This window comes from Narcine bancroftii, chromosome 1 (genome assembly GCF_036971445.1).
Source record: "Narcine bancroftii isolate sNarBan1 chromosome 1, sNarBan1.hap1, whole genome shotgun sequence".
Lineage (NCBI taxonomy): Eukaryota > Metazoa > Chordata > Chondrichthyes > Torpediniformes > Narcinidae > Narcine > Narcine bancroftii.
Window position 1 is genome coordinate 201958126 of NC_091469.1, and position 18008 is coordinate 201976133.

Below are 18008 nucleotides of genomic sequence, written 5' to 3' on the forward strand. Positions count from 1 at the left end.
TTAACCAGGTAATATATGTGCAGTGGGAAAGGGTCACGAATGCAGCATGCTGCTTCCTATAAGGGGTTGCAGTATGAAAGGGGAAAATGAAAAGGACTGAGGGGTTTGGCTGGGTGGTGTTTGGGGAGTTGAAGAATGCAATGTTGTGCCTGAAGAGAATAAAGAGTCAACACCATTTGGTGCTGAAATAAACAAGTTAGTGTATTCTTTAATTCTGCGTAAACTGGGTAAATCAATGTTGCTACAAGTGGTGACCCTGTCAGTTCATAGCACCTTTTAGTTTAAAATGGATAGTGGTGAGGATAAAACTTCTTACAAGAGCAGTTGGGGAGGTCAAACTGGAGGTTCCCCCCTTTTTATTAAAATGCACCAGCATAGTTCATAATACTCGAGGCACGTTTCTCTGCCCTCAGTGAACAAATCAGAAGATGAAATTCAGTTTACTTGTGGGACAGGTTGTCTGTGAAGTGGAGGATGTTTTAGTCGATCTGGATGATAATCTCCCATGCAACATCCTTAAGGCTGCTATTCTCCAGCGTAACCAGCCATCTCGGGAGGCTCGTATTGCCGAGTTACTAGCTGAAGACAGCCTAAGCAATAGACAACAGTCACAGTTGTTGAAGTGGCACATCCTAGCTGAAACAGACACTGTTGAAGGGGATTTTTGGAAGCAGAGGTTCTTCCAATGTTTACCTCGTCGAGTACAAGGACATTTGGTGAATGTCTTTCAAGTGTCCACCCTCAATCAGTTTGCAGCTCATGCCGACCTGGTTAGGTCCATGAACTCTCCAATGAAGACAATCTAGTCAGCAGGAGCAAACAGAGCTGAAGATAGCACCAGCACCATATCAATTGAAGATAATGGAGTTGGAGCAGCAAATGGCAGCACCGACTATGCAGGTCCAGGCTTTGGGCACACAACAGAATTCTGTCCGTCAACCAGGTTGGAATTGTGGTGGTTCAGAATGTAGTAGTGATGGAAAAAGGTGACAGATAGCATATTTATTGGAAACATTAGACATTTGGTACTGCTGTCTGGTCCTGTCAGCTACTTTGCGACTTCTACAAGTGGCAGCCAGGACATGACCATGCCCGGCAGTATAGGGAACTGCTGTCCTTGGGCAGGTCGGCCGCTATTTCTTCCTCGAATACCGTCTCCCGAGTGTTGAATTTCTTGTTGATTCTGGTGCAAAAATTTCAGTGGTATTTCAGACGTCCCAATATGTCATGTGTTCTTTCAACCGTGAATGATTCTCATATCAAAATGGCCAGAGGTCACTCACATTGGATTTAGGTCTCAACAAACCTTTTTGGTGGTTTTTCATGGTTGTAAATGCACCCAAATTCCATTTTGGAAGTGGATTTCTTGTCATTTCTTCATTGTTGGTGGATTTCAAAAATCACTATCGTGAGCTGCATTTGTTGTTTCTCCAGTGTTGTCAACCGCCTGACAAGCCTTGATCCTGGCTCCTGCCCTTTCCGAGCTTTGCTCAAGTGTTTCCCTTGCCTAGTGACCTCATCGTATTGCCATATGAACGTTAAATATGCAGTAACCTACCATATAGAGATTCAGGGTCCTCTGGTTGCAGTGGGGGCTCGTAGATTACCCCCAGACTGTCTTAAAATCGCAAAAGTGGGGGGGGGGGGAGAAAAGTGGGGAGGAAGAAAGTGGGGATTCTATTGTCATAATAAAGAGCAAATTAAAGAGGAAGCAGAATTATCTGGTATTTTATGCCAGTTCTTGTGCTTCCTTTGTCCCACTTTCCACAGAAATATAGTTTGTTAAACATACACTTGGATATTTCCCTTCCGGTACTGAAGGAAACAATAATATCTCTACAAATAGGAATCATGCCATGAATGGAAGTTACATTTTCATTCCTCATCAAAATGGGAAAAATTGCCTGCAATGATGTATCCAAGACGTCATTGGGATTGAACCACAGAGGCACTGGCCTTTCACACCTATGAAACAAGTTTCCAGCAAAAAGTTTCCAGATACATGTCTATGAGTTTGTATATTGGGTTCGATTCTGAAGAAACCAAAAACGACCATTGTTTGTGATTGAGCTTGACACAGCAAAATGAAAACTAAATTAATGCAACTTGTAATATCACCAATACAGTGAGAAAAACTAAGGAGCTGATTGTTGACTTCAGGAAGGGAAAGCCAGAGGTGTATGATTCAGTGATTATTGGAGAAAATCAGAGGTGGAGAGGGTGAGCAAATTTTAAATTCATGAGGGTTACTATCTCGGAGGATCTTTCCTGATCCAAATGAACTAAAAGCATTGTGATGAAAGCATATCAACACCTCTACTCCCTCAGGAGTTTGCAAAGGTTTGGTATGGCAGCAAATCCTGGCAAATTTCTACAGAGGTTTGGAAGAAAGTGTGCTGACCAGCTACATCATAGGATACCAATACCCCTGAGCATAAAGGTAGTGGACACAGCCCAAGACATCACAGGCAAAACCCTCCCCGCTATCAAGAACATCTGCAGGAGATGCTGCCGTTGGAGAGCAGCAGCAATCATCAAAGACCCACACCACCCAGCATATGCTCTGTTCTCGCTGCTGCCATCAGGAAAGAAGTATAGGTGCCACAAGACTCACACCAGCAGGTTCAGGAACAGCTGCTACCCCCCCCATCATCAGACTCCTCAACAACAAACTCAATCAGGGACTCATTTAAGGACTCTGACTTGTGCACTTTATTGATTTTTTTTATTCTCTCCGTATTGCACAGTCGGTTTTTTTTAATATTTATGTTTACAGTTCTTTATTTGTTTACCTGTATATACTGTGTACAGTTTTTTTGCACTCTGATAATAAATCTGAAATCCAAATAAGTTTTCATGAATTACCTCAACACACCTCATCTTTGATTTGTGTTTTCATTCATGATTTTAAAAAAAATTGCTCTGTTAATGCCTTCGCATTTGTTTTATTTGAAGGATTTGCATCAGTTAAATTTTGGAGCAGTCCTAATATGTAAAGAATTTCTCATTGCAAATTTGGGATTGCTCAAGGGTGAATTGATAAAATTCCACTATTGTCAGCCTTTGAATACAGAACAAATTCGAGCAGAACAGCATTTCATTACACCACCGCAATTACCATTTCAATTCTGAGTGCAATTACTATCTGATACTGTTTTGTTGGGAAAGTGGAGACAGTGATCTGTTTACAGTTGTTTCTGTTTTTTCCCACTGCGCGACTAATTTTTTGCACAGGTCATTGTGAAAATGGTAATCTCCTTATTATAGAGCTATAGTATGCACTAAAATGGCTTATAATTTCAATAGGAACTCTCAGATGAAATTGAAGATTATACACATCGCTTCAATACAGAAGACCAGCTAGAGTGGAATCTTGTATTACAAGAGGTGGCTGCATTTGTTGAGGTAATCAGAATTGGTATAAAGTAACAATTTCATCACCACACCATTTCTTTGTTTAATATCACTTGAATGTTATCACATATTGCTATGTGTTACTGCATTTTAATGTTATTGATCAAAAATAACATTACAATAGTAAAGATGCCTCTTCCAAATAAGCTCTGGCAGTGGTACAATCCTAAAGCAGAATATTGGAAGCTCTCCATTGAAACTGGATAGAGTTTTATCAGTTCGTAGTTGGATAATTGCCAAACTGTAGGAGCAGAAAAACCTTTTTTTTTAACTGAACTGCACCAATAATAGAAAACCATTTGGATATCTATTAATTATTCTCATGACTTGTTCTGTCTTGTTTAATGAAGGATGTGTGTTAATTAAATAATGATAACTGGAGAGCAAATGGTGTGTGTAAAATAAAGTACAATTTTTTCCTCATTAAATCAATATATTAATTTACCATCTTAGTTAAAATGATTTATGAAAAAAATTATTCTAAATTAATTTGAAGGATTGTGATTATAAAAATTGATTATGTACTTAAAATAACTTTAATTAGAACTTCATTTGTGTGCTGGAACATGTCTTGTAATTAATTCACCATTGAACACAAGTGCATAGGTACAATATTCAGATGGGCCCTGGAGAAAATATTTTTGTCAGTTTTTTTGAACATACTACGAAGAGTATGATGAAACTAAAATAATTTTATGGCAATTTTTAACATAATCTCATGAAATATTATGGATGTGGAAGTATCACTTTTGCTCAGCAAAGCCTTTCAGTTCTTGCCTTATTCCTCATTATTGCTCATGTAACTTGTTAAAAGTTCTAATGTTCTCTGCAAGCTTGTGTGCAACATTTGCAGTCTGTCCAGTTGTCAGATTTTAAAAAAATTATTAAGGAATACTATGTGGCACAATCCAAATGGAAGAATTAAAATGGAAGAACAGAAATGCTGCAAAATTTGATTTTGCAAATAATAGAATTATCATTAAATTTGATAAAAGTTTGCATGTTCTCTTGATTGGAGATGGCAGTCTTCTTCACTTTATTCAATTCACATTTTATACAAAAAACTTGATAAAACTGTACTGTAATATTAGTGTAGTTTATATAGAAATATTTGCACAATAATTTTTGGATCCAGTATCCAAAATTTGCCCTGGTGGTTTCGATACTGCAATTTGTAGCCTGCCATTTCACCTTTCTGTTCCAATGTGCAAAATGTTTGCACGTGAGTGAACACTCCAAACCTGCCACTTCTCGTCATTTTGAAAAGTGAAGGGTATCAAAGGATGCTTTTTTTAAAAAAATTTTTATTTTTCACATCATAAACCACATTGACCAAGATACATACATTTTCCTTTTCAAATATATACAGTGTCATTTTCTCCCCCCCTCCTCCCATCCCACCCTCCCTACCTCCCCCCCCAATCATTTAAAGTACAGAATCTAAGATACATTAAACCAGTCAAACAATGTTGTCATTCAATAAAAATAAACAAGAAATTCCACTGAGTCAATTCTTTTCATTTCCTTCTCCTTTCGTTATTTTAGGTGGTAGATGTCCCCAGTAGGTTTTCTCTATTGTGTTTCATGTATGGCTCCCATATTTGTTCAAATATTTCAATATTATTTCTTAAATTATATGTTATTTTTTCTAATGGAATACATTTATTCATTTCTATATACCATTGCTGTATTCTCAAGTTATCTTCTAATTTCCAGGTTGACATAATACATTTTTTTGCTACGGCTAGAGCTATCATAACAAATCTTTTTTGTGCACCATCCAAATCCAGTCCAAATTCTTTGTTTTTTATGTTACTTAGGAGGAAGATCTCTGGGTTTTTGGTATATTGTTTTCTGTAATTTTATTTAATATCTGGTTTAGATCTTCCCAAAATTTTTCCACTTTCTCACATGTCCAGATTGCATGAATTGTTGTTCCCATTTCTTTTTTACAATGAAAACATCTGTCAGATACTGTTGGGTCCCATTTATTTAACGTTTGAGGTGTAATGTATAGCCTGTGTATCCAGTTATATTGTATCATACGTAACCTCGTGTTTATTGTATTTCTCATAGTTCCAGAGCATAACTTCTCCCATGTTTCCTTCTTTATCTTTGTTTAAATCTTGTTCCCATTTTTGTTTAGTTTTACCATTTGTTTCCTCATTCTCTTTTTCTTGCAGTTTAATATACATATTTGTTATAAATTTTTTGATTATCATTGTATCTGTAATCACATATTCAAAATTACTTCCCTCTTGTAACCTCAGACTGCTTCCCAATTTGTCCTTCAAGTAGGATCTCAGTTGGTAGTATGCCAACACTGTATCTTGAGTTATATTATATTTATCCTTCATTTGTTCAAAGGATAGTGATTTATTTCCTGAAAAGCAATTTTCTATTCTTTTGATCCCTTTTTTCTCCCATTCTCTAAAGCACACATGTCAAACTCTGGCCCGCGGGCCAAATTTGGCCCGCGATGTAATTATATTTGGCCCGCAAGATCATATCAAAAATGTATTAGAGGTGGCCCGCTGGCTGCCGCGCCAGTATAGCGCATGCACAGTAACCGCTGTGTCCCAGGGTGAGAGAGAGAGAGAAAAATCCTGGTCCTTGAAAAGTAGTGGTGGGTGGTTTTATAAACACGCTGTCGAGTCCCCCCGCTCACCCCCCCACCGCAGCGCGGCCTGGCCGATGTCAGGGGAAGCCAAGGCCGCTTCCCAGCGCCCGGAACCCCAGTGGCACAGCGTTTCTTGGAGCTGCAGATGGAGTCGGGACGCCGGAGGGAAGATTGGGGCTCCCCGTTGAGCGATGGGGGCGCCGGCCGCCCTGTGCCTTCCCACCGGACCAGCGGTGGGTGCCCGGAGTACACGTGGAGAGCGAGGCTGGTCAGGCAGGTAGGGTGGAACACCCCCCCGCCAATCTCGGGAGTGGCGTGGGCTGGATCGGGATTAGCCGCGCTCACCTGTTCCTCCACCACTGACCGGGATCCCAGCGCGGTCCTGAGCACGGAGACTGCCCTAGAAAGGTCCTGGGACACCGGCACGGAAAGAAGAGCAGGGTCCGTAGAACATTACAGATCAGAAACAGGCCCTTCGGCTCTTTGACTCTACCTCGTGAAAACCCAACACTGGAGAAACTCAGCGGGTTAAATCGTATCCTTTATCCAGCAGAGAGGTACCTGACAATGTTTGGCCCTTGATCCCCCTCATCAATGTACGAGCGAAAGTCTGTGGTTCTCGTAAAAACACCAGAAGGGAGAAACTCAGCAGGTCAAAGGGAGTCCGGGAGAAACTCAGCAGGTCAAGGGGGGTCCGGCAGAAACTCAGCAGGTCAAGGGGAGTCCGGGAGAAACTCAGCAGGTCAAGGGGGGTCCAGCAGAAACTCAGGGGGGGCCTGACCTCGCCAGGACCGTTGCCCACTCCCCCTCCCTGCCGCACGCCGACCCGCGACTCACGGTGACGGGGCCGCTGATCCGCCGAGATGCTGCCCTGCAGCGAGAGCCGATGCCCCCGCACTGTCGTTGTCCAACCCGATCGCCTGCAAACCCCGCCCTCCCGCATACAGGCCTGAGTAAGGATTATGAGCTTTAATCTCAGGATAAAACAATCTTCCAATAGTTTCATATCACAGTGATAAATATATTCCTGGTTAAAAATGGTCCTGCACCTGGATACAAGCTCATTAGGCATAAAACTTGAAAAGTGTGTAAATCAAAGGATATCTGTACCAATGGAAAAAGGGCATGGCAAATAACCCTGCTAGAGTTCATGCCCACAATCAGTCACCCATTTGATTGTTTCAGGAATCATGTTATTCTCCCACATTCTCAATAGCCCTCAGATTTTACTATTCGACAGCACACTAGCAACATTTGACAAATCCTCTATAGAGAAATATTATTTATTGAATATTTTATTTCTCATTTGTTAATGCTTCTGGAAAGAGTTTATCCAAAACTATTATTAAACATTTATTTTAATAAGAAAAAGTTTAACATTACATATGTAATGTGTAAAATGTTGAAAATTTTCAATAAATATTTAGTTCGGCCCTCGACTTAGTCCAAGTTTTTAATTTTGGCCCTCTGTGAATTTGAGTTTGACATCCCTGCTCTAAAGGAAAGGTTATCTATTGTAAAAGGGATTAACTGATTTTGCGTCAGTATTAGTTTTGGTAATTGGTAATTTGTTTTATTTCTTTCTACATGAATCTTTTTCCATATATTGAGTAGATGATGTAATACTGGAGAACTTCTATGTTGTACCAATTTTTCATCCCATTTATATAATATGTGTTCAGGTATCTTTTCCCCTATTTTATCTAATTCTAATCTAGTCCAATCTGGCTTTTCCCTTGTTTGATAAAAATCTGATAGGTATCTTAATTGTGCGGCTCTATAATAATTTTTAAAGTTTGGCAGTTGTAAGCCTCCTTGTTTATACCATTCTGTTAATTTATCTAGTGCTATCCTCGGTTTCCCCCCTTTCCATAAAAATTTCCTTATTATTTTCTTTAACTCCTTGAAGAATTTCTCTGTCAAGTGTATTGGCAATGCCTGAAATAGGAATTGTATCCTTGGGAAAATGTTCATTTTAATACAGTTTATCCTTCCTATTAGTGTGAGTGGTAAATCTTTCCAATGCTTTAAATCGTCCTGTAATTTTTTCATTAGTGGATAATAATTGAGTTTATATAGATGGCCGAGGTTTTTATTTATTTGTATACCTAGGTATCTTATTGCTTGCATTTGCCATCTGAATGGTGATTCCTTCTTAAATTTTGAGAAATCCGCATTATTCATTGGCATTGCTTCACTTTTATTTGCGTTAATCTTGTAACCCGACACTTCTCCATATTCCTTCAATTTCTTATGTAATTCCTTTATTGATAATTCTGGTTCTGTTAAGTATACTATAACATCATCTGCAAATAAACTGATTTTATATTCCTTGTCTTTTATTTTTATCCCTTTCATTTTATTTTCTGTTCTTATCAATTCTGCTAGTGGTTCTATAGCTAACGTGAACAATAAGGGTGATAGTGGGTATCCCTGCCTTGTTGATCTGCTTAAATTGAATTGCTTTGATATATATCCATTTACTGTCACTTTCACCAATGGCCCCTTATATAATGCTTTAATCCAATTAATATACTTCTCTGGTAAACTGAATTTTTGCAATACTTTGAATAAATAATTCCATTCTACTCTGTCAAAGGCCTTCTCTGCGTCTAAAGCAAGTGCTACTGTTGGCGCTTTACTCCCTTCTACTGCATGAATTAAGTTAATAAATTTACAAATATTGTCTGTTGTTCGTCTTTTTTTAATAAATCCAGTTTGGTCTAGATTTACCATTTTAGGTACATAATCGGCTAATCTGTTTGCTAATAGTTTAGCTATTATCTTATAATCTGTGTTAAGTAATGATATTGGTCTATATGACGCTGGTGTGAGTGGATCTTTCCCTGTCTTTGGTATTACTGTAATTATTGCTGCTTTGCATGAATCTGGTAAGCTTTGTGTTTTGTCAATCTGGTTGATTACTTCCAGGAGAGGAGGAATTAATAAATCTTTAAATGTTTTATAGAATTCTATTGGGAATCCATCCTCTCCTGGTGTTTTATTATTTGGTAGTTTTTTTATTATCTCTTGTATTTCTACTATTTCAAATGGTTCTGTTAATTTATTTTGTTCCTCTATTTGTAATTTTGGTAGTTCAATTTTAGTTAAAAATTCATCTATTTTGTCTTCTTTCCCTTCGTTTTCAGTTTGGTATAATTGTTCATAGAATTCTCTGAAGTTTTCATTAATCTCCATTGGATTATATGCGATTTGTTTATCTTTTTTCCTTGATGCCAATACCATTCTCTTAGCTTGTTCTGTCTTAAGCTGCCATGCTAGAATTTTGTGCGTTTTTTCCCCTAGTTCATAATATTTCTGTTTTGTCTTCATTATGTTCTTCTCCACCTTATATGTTTGTAGAGTTTCATATTTTATTTTTTTATCTGCCAATTCTCTTCCTTTAGTTGTGTCTTCCTTCATTGCTAATTCTTTTTCTATATTTACTATTTCCCTTTCCAACTGCTCTGTTTCCTGATTGTAGTCCTTCTTCATCTTGGTTACATAACTTATTATTTGCCCTCTGATGAACGCTTTCATTGCGTCCCATAGTATAAACTTTCACTGATTCCGTATTTATTTCAAAGTACATTTTAATTTGTCTTTCAATGAATTCTCTAAAATCCTGCCTTTTAAGTAGCATGGAGTTTAATCTCCATCTATACATTCTTGGAGGGTTGTCCTCTAACTCTATTGTCAATATCAAGGGTGAATGGTCCGATAATATTCTAGCTTTATATTCTGTTTTTCTTACTCTGTCTTGCATACGAGCTGATAACAGGAATAGGTCTATTCTTGAGTATGTTTTATGTCTAGCCGAGTAATATGAATATTCCTTTTCCTTTGGGTGTTGTTTCCTCCATATATCCAAAAGTTGCATTTCTTGCATCGATTTAATTATAAATTTGGTTACTTTGTTCTTTCTGTTAATTTTTTTCCCAGTTTTATCCATATTTGAATCCAAATTAAGGTTGAAATCCGCTCCTATTAATATGTTCCCTTGCGTGTCTGCTATCTTCAAAAAAATATCTTGCATAAATTTTTGATCTTCTTCGTTAGGTGAATATACATTGAGTAAATTCCAAAACTCCGAATATATCTGACATTTTATCATTACATACCTCCTTGCTGGATCTATTATTTCCTCTTCTATTTTAATTGTTACATTTTTACTGCTATATTAATAACTACTCCTCTAGCTTTTGAATTATATGATGCTGCTGTTACATGTCCTACCCAATCTCTCTTTAATTTCTTATGCTCCATTTCAGTTAAATGAGTTTCTTGCACGAATGCTATATCAATTTTTTCTTTTTTCAGTAAATTTAGCAGTTTCTTCCTTTTGATTTGATTATGTATTCCGTTAATATTTAAAGTCATATAGTTCAATGTAGCCATTTCATACTTTGTTTATCTTCCCTTTCTGTTTCCTCATCATCACCTTTCCTTCTTATCCATTTATGCTTTCTTGTTTTGAACACTTTATAAGACATTTCTAAAACATCAAACATTTCCCTTATTCTCCTATCTAAAATTTCTTTAACCCCATTCTCCCCTCCCCCTCCTGAGTTGCCCTTTATCCCTTGTCGGGTAACCACATCTCCCCTCTCCATTTGGATTTGCGAATTCACTCGCAAGCGTCAACTGATTTTGCAGTGACCGTAACTCCTCCCCACCCAGCCCTCCCTGGAAAATATTTCAATTTTCATATATAACAAAGGTCACTCTTTTAATTCCCTCCTTATTTCCTCTGTTCCCTTTCATTCCCTTATTAATTCTTATCTATATTCTATATATTTTCCTCTAAATACGGATACACTCATGTACACTCATATATACATACACATCTATAAATATATATTATATACCCATATACACACATACATATAGTTCGTGGTCATTTTTACTCTCATTACATGTCTTCATCTCTCTGCTTGTTTTGTAGTTCTTCTGCAAATTTTCGTGCTTCCTCCGGATCCGAGAATAGTTTGTTTTGTTGCCCTGGAATAACTATTCTAAGTACCGCTGGGTACTTTAACATAAATTTATATCCTTTTTTCCAAAGGATCGTTTTTGCTGCATTGAACTCCTTCCTCTTCTTCAGGAGTTCAAAACTTATGTCTGGATAGAAAAAAATTTTTTGACCTTTGTATTCCAGTGGCTTTTTGTCTTCTCTTATTTTCTTCATTGCTTTCTCCAATATATTTTCTCTTCTTGTATATCTTAAGAATTTTACTAAAATGGATCTTGGTTTTTGCTGCGGCTGTGGTTTCAGGGCTAGTGTTCTATGTACCCTCTCTATTTCCATTTCTTCCTGTAATTCTGGTCTTCCTAGGACCCTGGGGATCCAATCTTTTATAAATTCTCTCATATTCTTGCCTTCTTCATCTTCCTTAAGGCCCACTATCTTTATATTATTTCTTCTATTATAGTTTTCCATTATATCTATCTTCTGAGCTAACAGCTCTTGTGCCTCTTTAGCTTTTTTATTAGATTCTTCTAATTTCTCTTTTAAGTCCTCTACTTCCATTTCTACGATTATTTCTCGTTCTTCCACATTGTCCACTCTTTTTCCTATCTCTGATGTGACCATCTCTATTTTATTCATTTTTTCTTCTGCACTCTTAATTCTTCTTTTTATTTCATTAAATTCTTGTAATTGCCATTCTTTTACTGATTCCATATATTCTTTAAAAAATATATATCCATTGTCCTGCCTTTCCCTTCTTCTTCCATTTCTCTATGTTCTTCTTCTTCTTCTTCCTCTGGGTTGGCCATCTGTTGTTTCCTTGTTTTCGTTTTGCTCTCTTCTTTCTTGTTCTCGTTGTTTTCTGTGTTCTCTTCCTGTTGCTGTGTTGCAGCTGTCACTCTCAGCTGTGGAGATCGACTCCTCAGCTGTTCCCCCCTCCCGTCAGTGTGTTTTTTTTCATGCGCATCGCGCATGCGCGACTCCTTGCGCATGCGCGGTTGCGCACTTTTACTCGGCTCCGCGAGCCATTTTTGTAGTCCCAAGCTCGGGACTTCCACCGACCTTATGGAGCGGGCTTCTCTCTCCGCGGCGGGCCTCCTCGGATAGGTAAGGCCTTCACCTTCTTCCGACGTTCTTTCTTCTTCTCTTCTTCCCGTTGCTTTCGACTTTTCTCTCTTCGCTGCCATTTTCTTCTCACCTTTACTTTTACTTTGTTTTAATTTTTATTTTTGTACCTTTGTGTTTTGTGTGCTTTTTTTCAACTTTTCCGGAGAGGGCTGGAGTTCCCTGACCGGCCACTACTCCATCACGTGACTCCCCTATCAAAGGATGCTTGAGGAGAAATTGTAATACCAGCTATGCCTGAAGACATTTGTGTGGCTGCCAAACTTGCTTTTTTTGTCATTTACCTGATTGAAACAATTTAATTAATTATTTCTTGTAAGAAATATAAAGTGAAAGTACTAAACAGACCATGCAGCATCCGTTCAGGATTCTTTTATCTCTCAAAGCTACAAGATCCTGCAGATATAGCATTTAACCTCCCACCTGTTGCATCTCACTCCCTCATGCACTTTCACAGTCTTGCTGTCTCTGACTCAGTGATACTAATGTCATTCTCTCAGTTGTTGCTATGGTATGACCAGTTCAGGCCAGAAGTTACCAGTACTTCTTCAGAATGGTTTATTTTCACATTTACCGGTGTATTTGCCAGCTGACCCTTGGAAGGTTTGTAGAAAACATTTTATCTATGCCACCTTAAAACTTTGTTTTTGTGCCATTCTTTCATGAAGATTTTCTAAATATCAATAGTAATTGATGTTGTTGCACCATAATAATAACCTTCTACCATAATTCTGACTTGCATCACATTTGGTTCACATTTTAATTTATATTGAAGTTCTTGTATTGTAAAGCAATTTTATTTTCAACTGATTTTGAAGATGGATAACTTTGATTCTTTTCCCCCAGATGATTCTAGAACTAGAGTTCATAGATTTAAGGAGAGGGATTGAAGGGGGATCTGAGAAGCAACTCTGGGGGTGGTCTGTATCTGGAATGAGCTGCCAGAGGGAGCTGTGGAAGCGACAACAATTTCAACATTCAAAAGACATTTGGGCAGATATAGGAAGTGCTGTATGAGCCAAATGAAGGCAAATGGGACTCGCCCAGAATGCCAACTTGCTCAGTCAGGACAAGTTAGGCCAAAGGGTCTGTTCCGTGCTCTATGGCCTTTTCTAGGCGGTATGGTTCTGTGGCTCCTTTTCCAGGGAGAATCTCATTAGCATTTCACTTCATGGGATACATGGGTAGTTTGCCTATTTAGGTAATATTAATTGATTTTAAAATATCATTTATAGGCAGATCCTGCAATTGTGTTAAATGATGACAATAGCATTGTGGTAACCTCCAATCGCCTGGCAGAAGGAGTAGTACCACCACTGGAACAAGGGATGGTAGCTGGTCAGCTGGCATTAGCAGATGCACTAATAATTGGGAACTGCAGCAGTCAGGTATTCCTTCTTTCTCTTTTTACTGTTTGCCACCTTCAGTTTCTGTATTCACACAATAGATTCAATAGTACATATTTATGCAATGGACGCTGGGCTCCAAGGTCCACCTTATCAATTGCAGTAGCCTTAAAATCCAGGTTATATTCTTGCTGGATGGATGTACCTGTAACTATATGTTAACCCATGGTGGTTGAGTAATTTCCTCTGCTCATTTTCTCCTGCAGGGCGAGCTTTGCTTCTGATTCATAAACCAGGAAATGGCAGTCGTTCACACTAGCACATCCTTCCAGCTGAGTAAAGAAAGTAGTAACTGGAAGTAAATTAGGAAAACTATATTGATATAGCCAGCAAAGAAAATAAAGATACAAGATTTTGCAAGAGCTCTAGTTGGCCTAATTGGGGATTTTTTTTAAGAGCTTGGGAGCTTAAATTTACAACTTATTTAGATTTTAGATGGAAGACCATACATCAGAATTGGCAGTCTTTAATTTGAAATATTAACCCTGTTTCTCTTTTTACAGATGCTGGATAATTTTGGTTGTATTTCAGAATGTCAGCATCAGCATTTTTAATTTTTTTTCCATAATGTATTGATCATTATTATTTAATTGGAAACATGAAACAATTTTCTACAGTGTGGCATGTTGAACCTGCTACACATCAGAATTTAAGTTGAAACCGCGAAAGCGATCAGTGGTTCGCGGCTTATTTTGGGAAGTGCTTTGAGATCCTCTGTGTGAATGATGCAATTGCCAATGGAGGTTGATAAGCACTCTTAATGATATCTGTCCTGCAGCACATTTGTTGTCACTGCTGTGATGTTGTGAAGCAGAAATACATCTGCTGAGGTGAACTTAATCCAGATTCACCTGATGAGCCTGTGGCCTTGAACACTTCTATTCTGGTCCTGTTACTTCCTTGGTGCTGCTCCCTTCCTTCATTCACATGGGACTTTATATATACTTTGCATATATTAGACATGGAAGGCCTGAATTTCTGTGAGGATGAGGCATGTTTTGTCTTAGAATATAGAGTCCTGGTCAAAACTAATTTGGAGTTCCCTGGGCAGTGCTACCTCGCTGCATGCTTTTCTATGCAAAACGGTTTATTTTGTTTGTAGAGTTGACAGTTAGATTGTTTTAGTTGTTTCAGAACACTTGGTGTGTTTTGCTGGGCTGTAACTTGTACATTCTTTTTGTATTGAAGAAATTTGGCAGGATTTTGTGATATTCATTTCTTCTGATCCATGGTAAAATTGAGCTAGGTTCTCCTTTAAACCTTTTCTTTTTCAATCTTTCAAAATCAGGTTTCATAGATACATATGATAAAATGTTCAGGTAAAGATAAAATAGAACTACAGAGTATAAACAATGATAAACAAGATGTGTATTTTCCATGTTGCTGATGGAAAAAAAAATCTATTGCTAATCTAATTTCAAACCCCAACCTAAGCGATTGCTGGCAAAGACAGGCGTCAACTATTAATTTTGATACTAATAGGTTCAAGTAAAAGAAAAAAATAAGAACCAAAAATAATCAATCTATAAATGTTGAAAATAGTTGAAAAAAGAACCCCAAAGAGAAGAAAATTTAATACTCGTTGTAGTTGTTTATTTTTGGGTTTATTTGAGGGATGCCATCAAATCCAATAACCATTGAGTGTGTGTGGAAGGGACATCTTTCTACCATAGCAAAATGAGCCTTCTAGCAACCAGGGAAGCAAAAGTGACTACATGGGATTGAGATGGATTCAAAATTGTCCATTGGTTCACTCTCTCCAAAAATAGCAATAAAAGGGCTCGGAATTAGATTGATTCAAGAATTAAAGATGGTGTACTAAATATCTCTTTCCAATAGTTTCATAGCGAGAACATATGATATAAAGTGCCTCACATTTAGAGGATTTATTGAGATAAAATTTAGCTAATTGAACATTGGAGTAGTGAGCCCAATGGACTACATTAAATTGTAATAAGGAATGTCTAGCGCAGAGAGAGGAGGAATGTATGTTTCAAAATAGAGGCCCATGTATCTTCAGCAAACAGTTGTTGAAAGTCATGTTTCCAAACTTAATGTTAGATCAGGAATTATCACTTGATCTTAATAGTAGTTCATAAAGGGCTGAAAGCAGACCTTTCTAATTAGGTCTAAAATTATATTAGTCCCAGATAAGATTAAAATCTAAGAGTTGGGGAAGCACAACGTTAAGGAATTTAAGAAGCTCCTAGTTTGTAAATAACGGGGAAAAAAATGCTGATTACGTCATTTAAATTTGGGAGATAATTGATCAAAAGAGCCAAAATTTTGGTTTATGTAGAAGTCCAAGAAAGATTGAATACCTAACCTTGACCATTGAGTATATCCAATGTCTTGGACTGAAGGAAAAACAAACAAATTATGTAAAATAGGACTAGTTAATAAGAATCTGTAATAACCAAAGTGTCTTCTAAATTGGAACCAAATACACAGTGTGTCTAACAACCAAGTTATCAGTTATTTTGGAGTCCTAAAAAGGCAAGCTTTGAGATAAGAGAATATCTTTTAATGGATTTAATCTCTAAATCAATCCATCTTGAGACATCTGAATATTCATTATGATATATCCAGATAATGATATACAGTACAACTTTGATTATCCGAAATGGTCGGGGACTGGGCCCATGTTGGATAAATGTTTTTTTGGATAATTGGTCAATTTTTAAAAACAGCCCAATAGCAACAACAAATCACTTATATCAATGTTTGAATAACAACAAACAATGAGGGAAGGCTTTTTAAGCATTAAAGTAATATTTTATTCTCTGCAAAGCCATGCCGCCGCCAATCACCGAGACCTCCTAACTGCCTCTGCCGATCCCGACACATCCCCACCGCTGTCACTGATCCCCGGGGAGGCTTCCTGCGCCAGTGGAACACTCACTGACGAGTCAGTGGGCCATTTGCTGACGAGAGTGAGCTTCTGTCACTGGAGCTCCTGACACCAGAGTCCCAATGCCAAATTCTCCCCTAGGCCTACCGCACATGGACACCAGTGAGTCCATTGAGTGTGTGCAGTAGTAAGCCGAGGGGAGAGTTCAGAGTCAGTGTAGGAAGCTCCTATGTGCCAAGGAGGGAGGGGAGGGAACACCACTGAGCCCAAAGTCCCGCTCCTGCCTGGGAGGCTACTCTCCTTGATGACACTGGGGCAAGGGATTCTTCCAACCACTTGCAGTTGGGAGACAGTGGCATGCAGTTTGAGAGGGAGAGTTAGAGAAAAAAAAGTCAATGGGAAAGGTAAAGAAGAAATGGAAAGAGAGAGGGGAGGGAGTTACCAGAAAAGAAGATAATTGTCATTCTAATTTCATGTTGAGTGAATTTTTTTTCAACCTGTGAGGTCAGTTTGGCTCCGAAAAAATTTCGGATAACTGAGGATTTCTGATTTGTTTCAGATATCCTCATTTATCCAATTTTAAAAAAAAATTTCTGTATCTGATGTTCGCTGCCCAATAATAAAGTCTCAGATCAGGTAATGCCAAGCCCCCATTTCTTTAAGTGTTTTGAAGAAATTTTTTTTTCAAACAGATGCTTATTTTTCCATATAAAAGAGGAAATAAGTGAATCTAATGAATCAAAAAAAGTGTTTGGAGCAAATACTGGGACAGCTTGAAAACATACAAAAACGTAGGCAGAATATTCATCTTAATATTAACCTTCCCAATTAACGTCAAAAGAGGAGACCATTGAAATAAGAAATTCTTAACATGATTCAATAAAGGAAGAAAATTTTCCTTTAAACAAGTTAGTGATCTTTCTAGTAATAGTAGCCAAGATAGTTAAATTGATTTTTAACAATTTAAAAAGGGATAGAGGGGTTTAAAGAAAAAGAAGAATTCAAAGGGAATATTTCACTCTTCTGGAAATTCAATCTGTAGCCTGAGAATTAACCAAATTGATTAAGAAGTGATAAGATCTGTGGAATTGAATGGTCAGGATTGGATATATATAGCAGAAGATAGTCAATATAAAGAGATACATTATGGATAATTTCATCTCAGGAGATTTCTGAAATATTAGCTGATTGTCAAAAAGCCAGTGCTAGTGGTTCCAAAGCCAAATTAAATAAGATTGGACTTGGAGGACAACCCTGTCTGGTTCCCTGATAAAGTTTAAAAGGTTTAGATTTAATTGAATTAGAAAAAATTGAAGCTATAGGGGATGAATATATTAACAATCCAATTAACAATTGGAAACCTAGATTGAATTTTTCCAATACACAAAAAAGGTATGTCCATTCAATCCCATCAAAAGCTTTTTTGGCATCTAGGGAGAGAATACATTCAGAGGACGAGATTGTAGGGGAATAAATAATGCCTAAAAGTCAACGAACATTGAATTGTGAATAACGTCCTTTGATAAATCCAGACTGATCCTCAGAAATAATGAGAGGCATTATATTTTGTAACCTAGAAGCTAGAATCTTAGACAAAATCTTAGCATCAAAATTTAAAAGAGA

At 37.6% G+C, this 18008-nt stretch overlaps 1 protein-coding gene across 9 annotated transcripts in view; it reads left to right on the forward strand.

Moving 5' to 3' along the window:
• Nucleotides 1-18008, forward strand: part of scai (suppressor of cancer cell invasion) — a 134682-nt gene that overhangs the window by 84201 nt on the left and 32473 nt on the right. For 8 of the 9 annotated variants that reach the window (XM_069888337.1, XM_069888333.1, XM_069888341.1 and 5 more), the window contains 2 exons: nt 3307-3405; nt 13364-13516. In XM_069888337.1, coding sequence (XP_069744438.1) covers nt 3307-3405; nt 13364-13516 — 252 coding nt within the window. The remainder of the gene's footprint in view (nt 1-3306; nt 3406-13363; nt 13517-18008) is intronic. The other variant, XM_069888342.1, reaches the window with a different exon arrangement.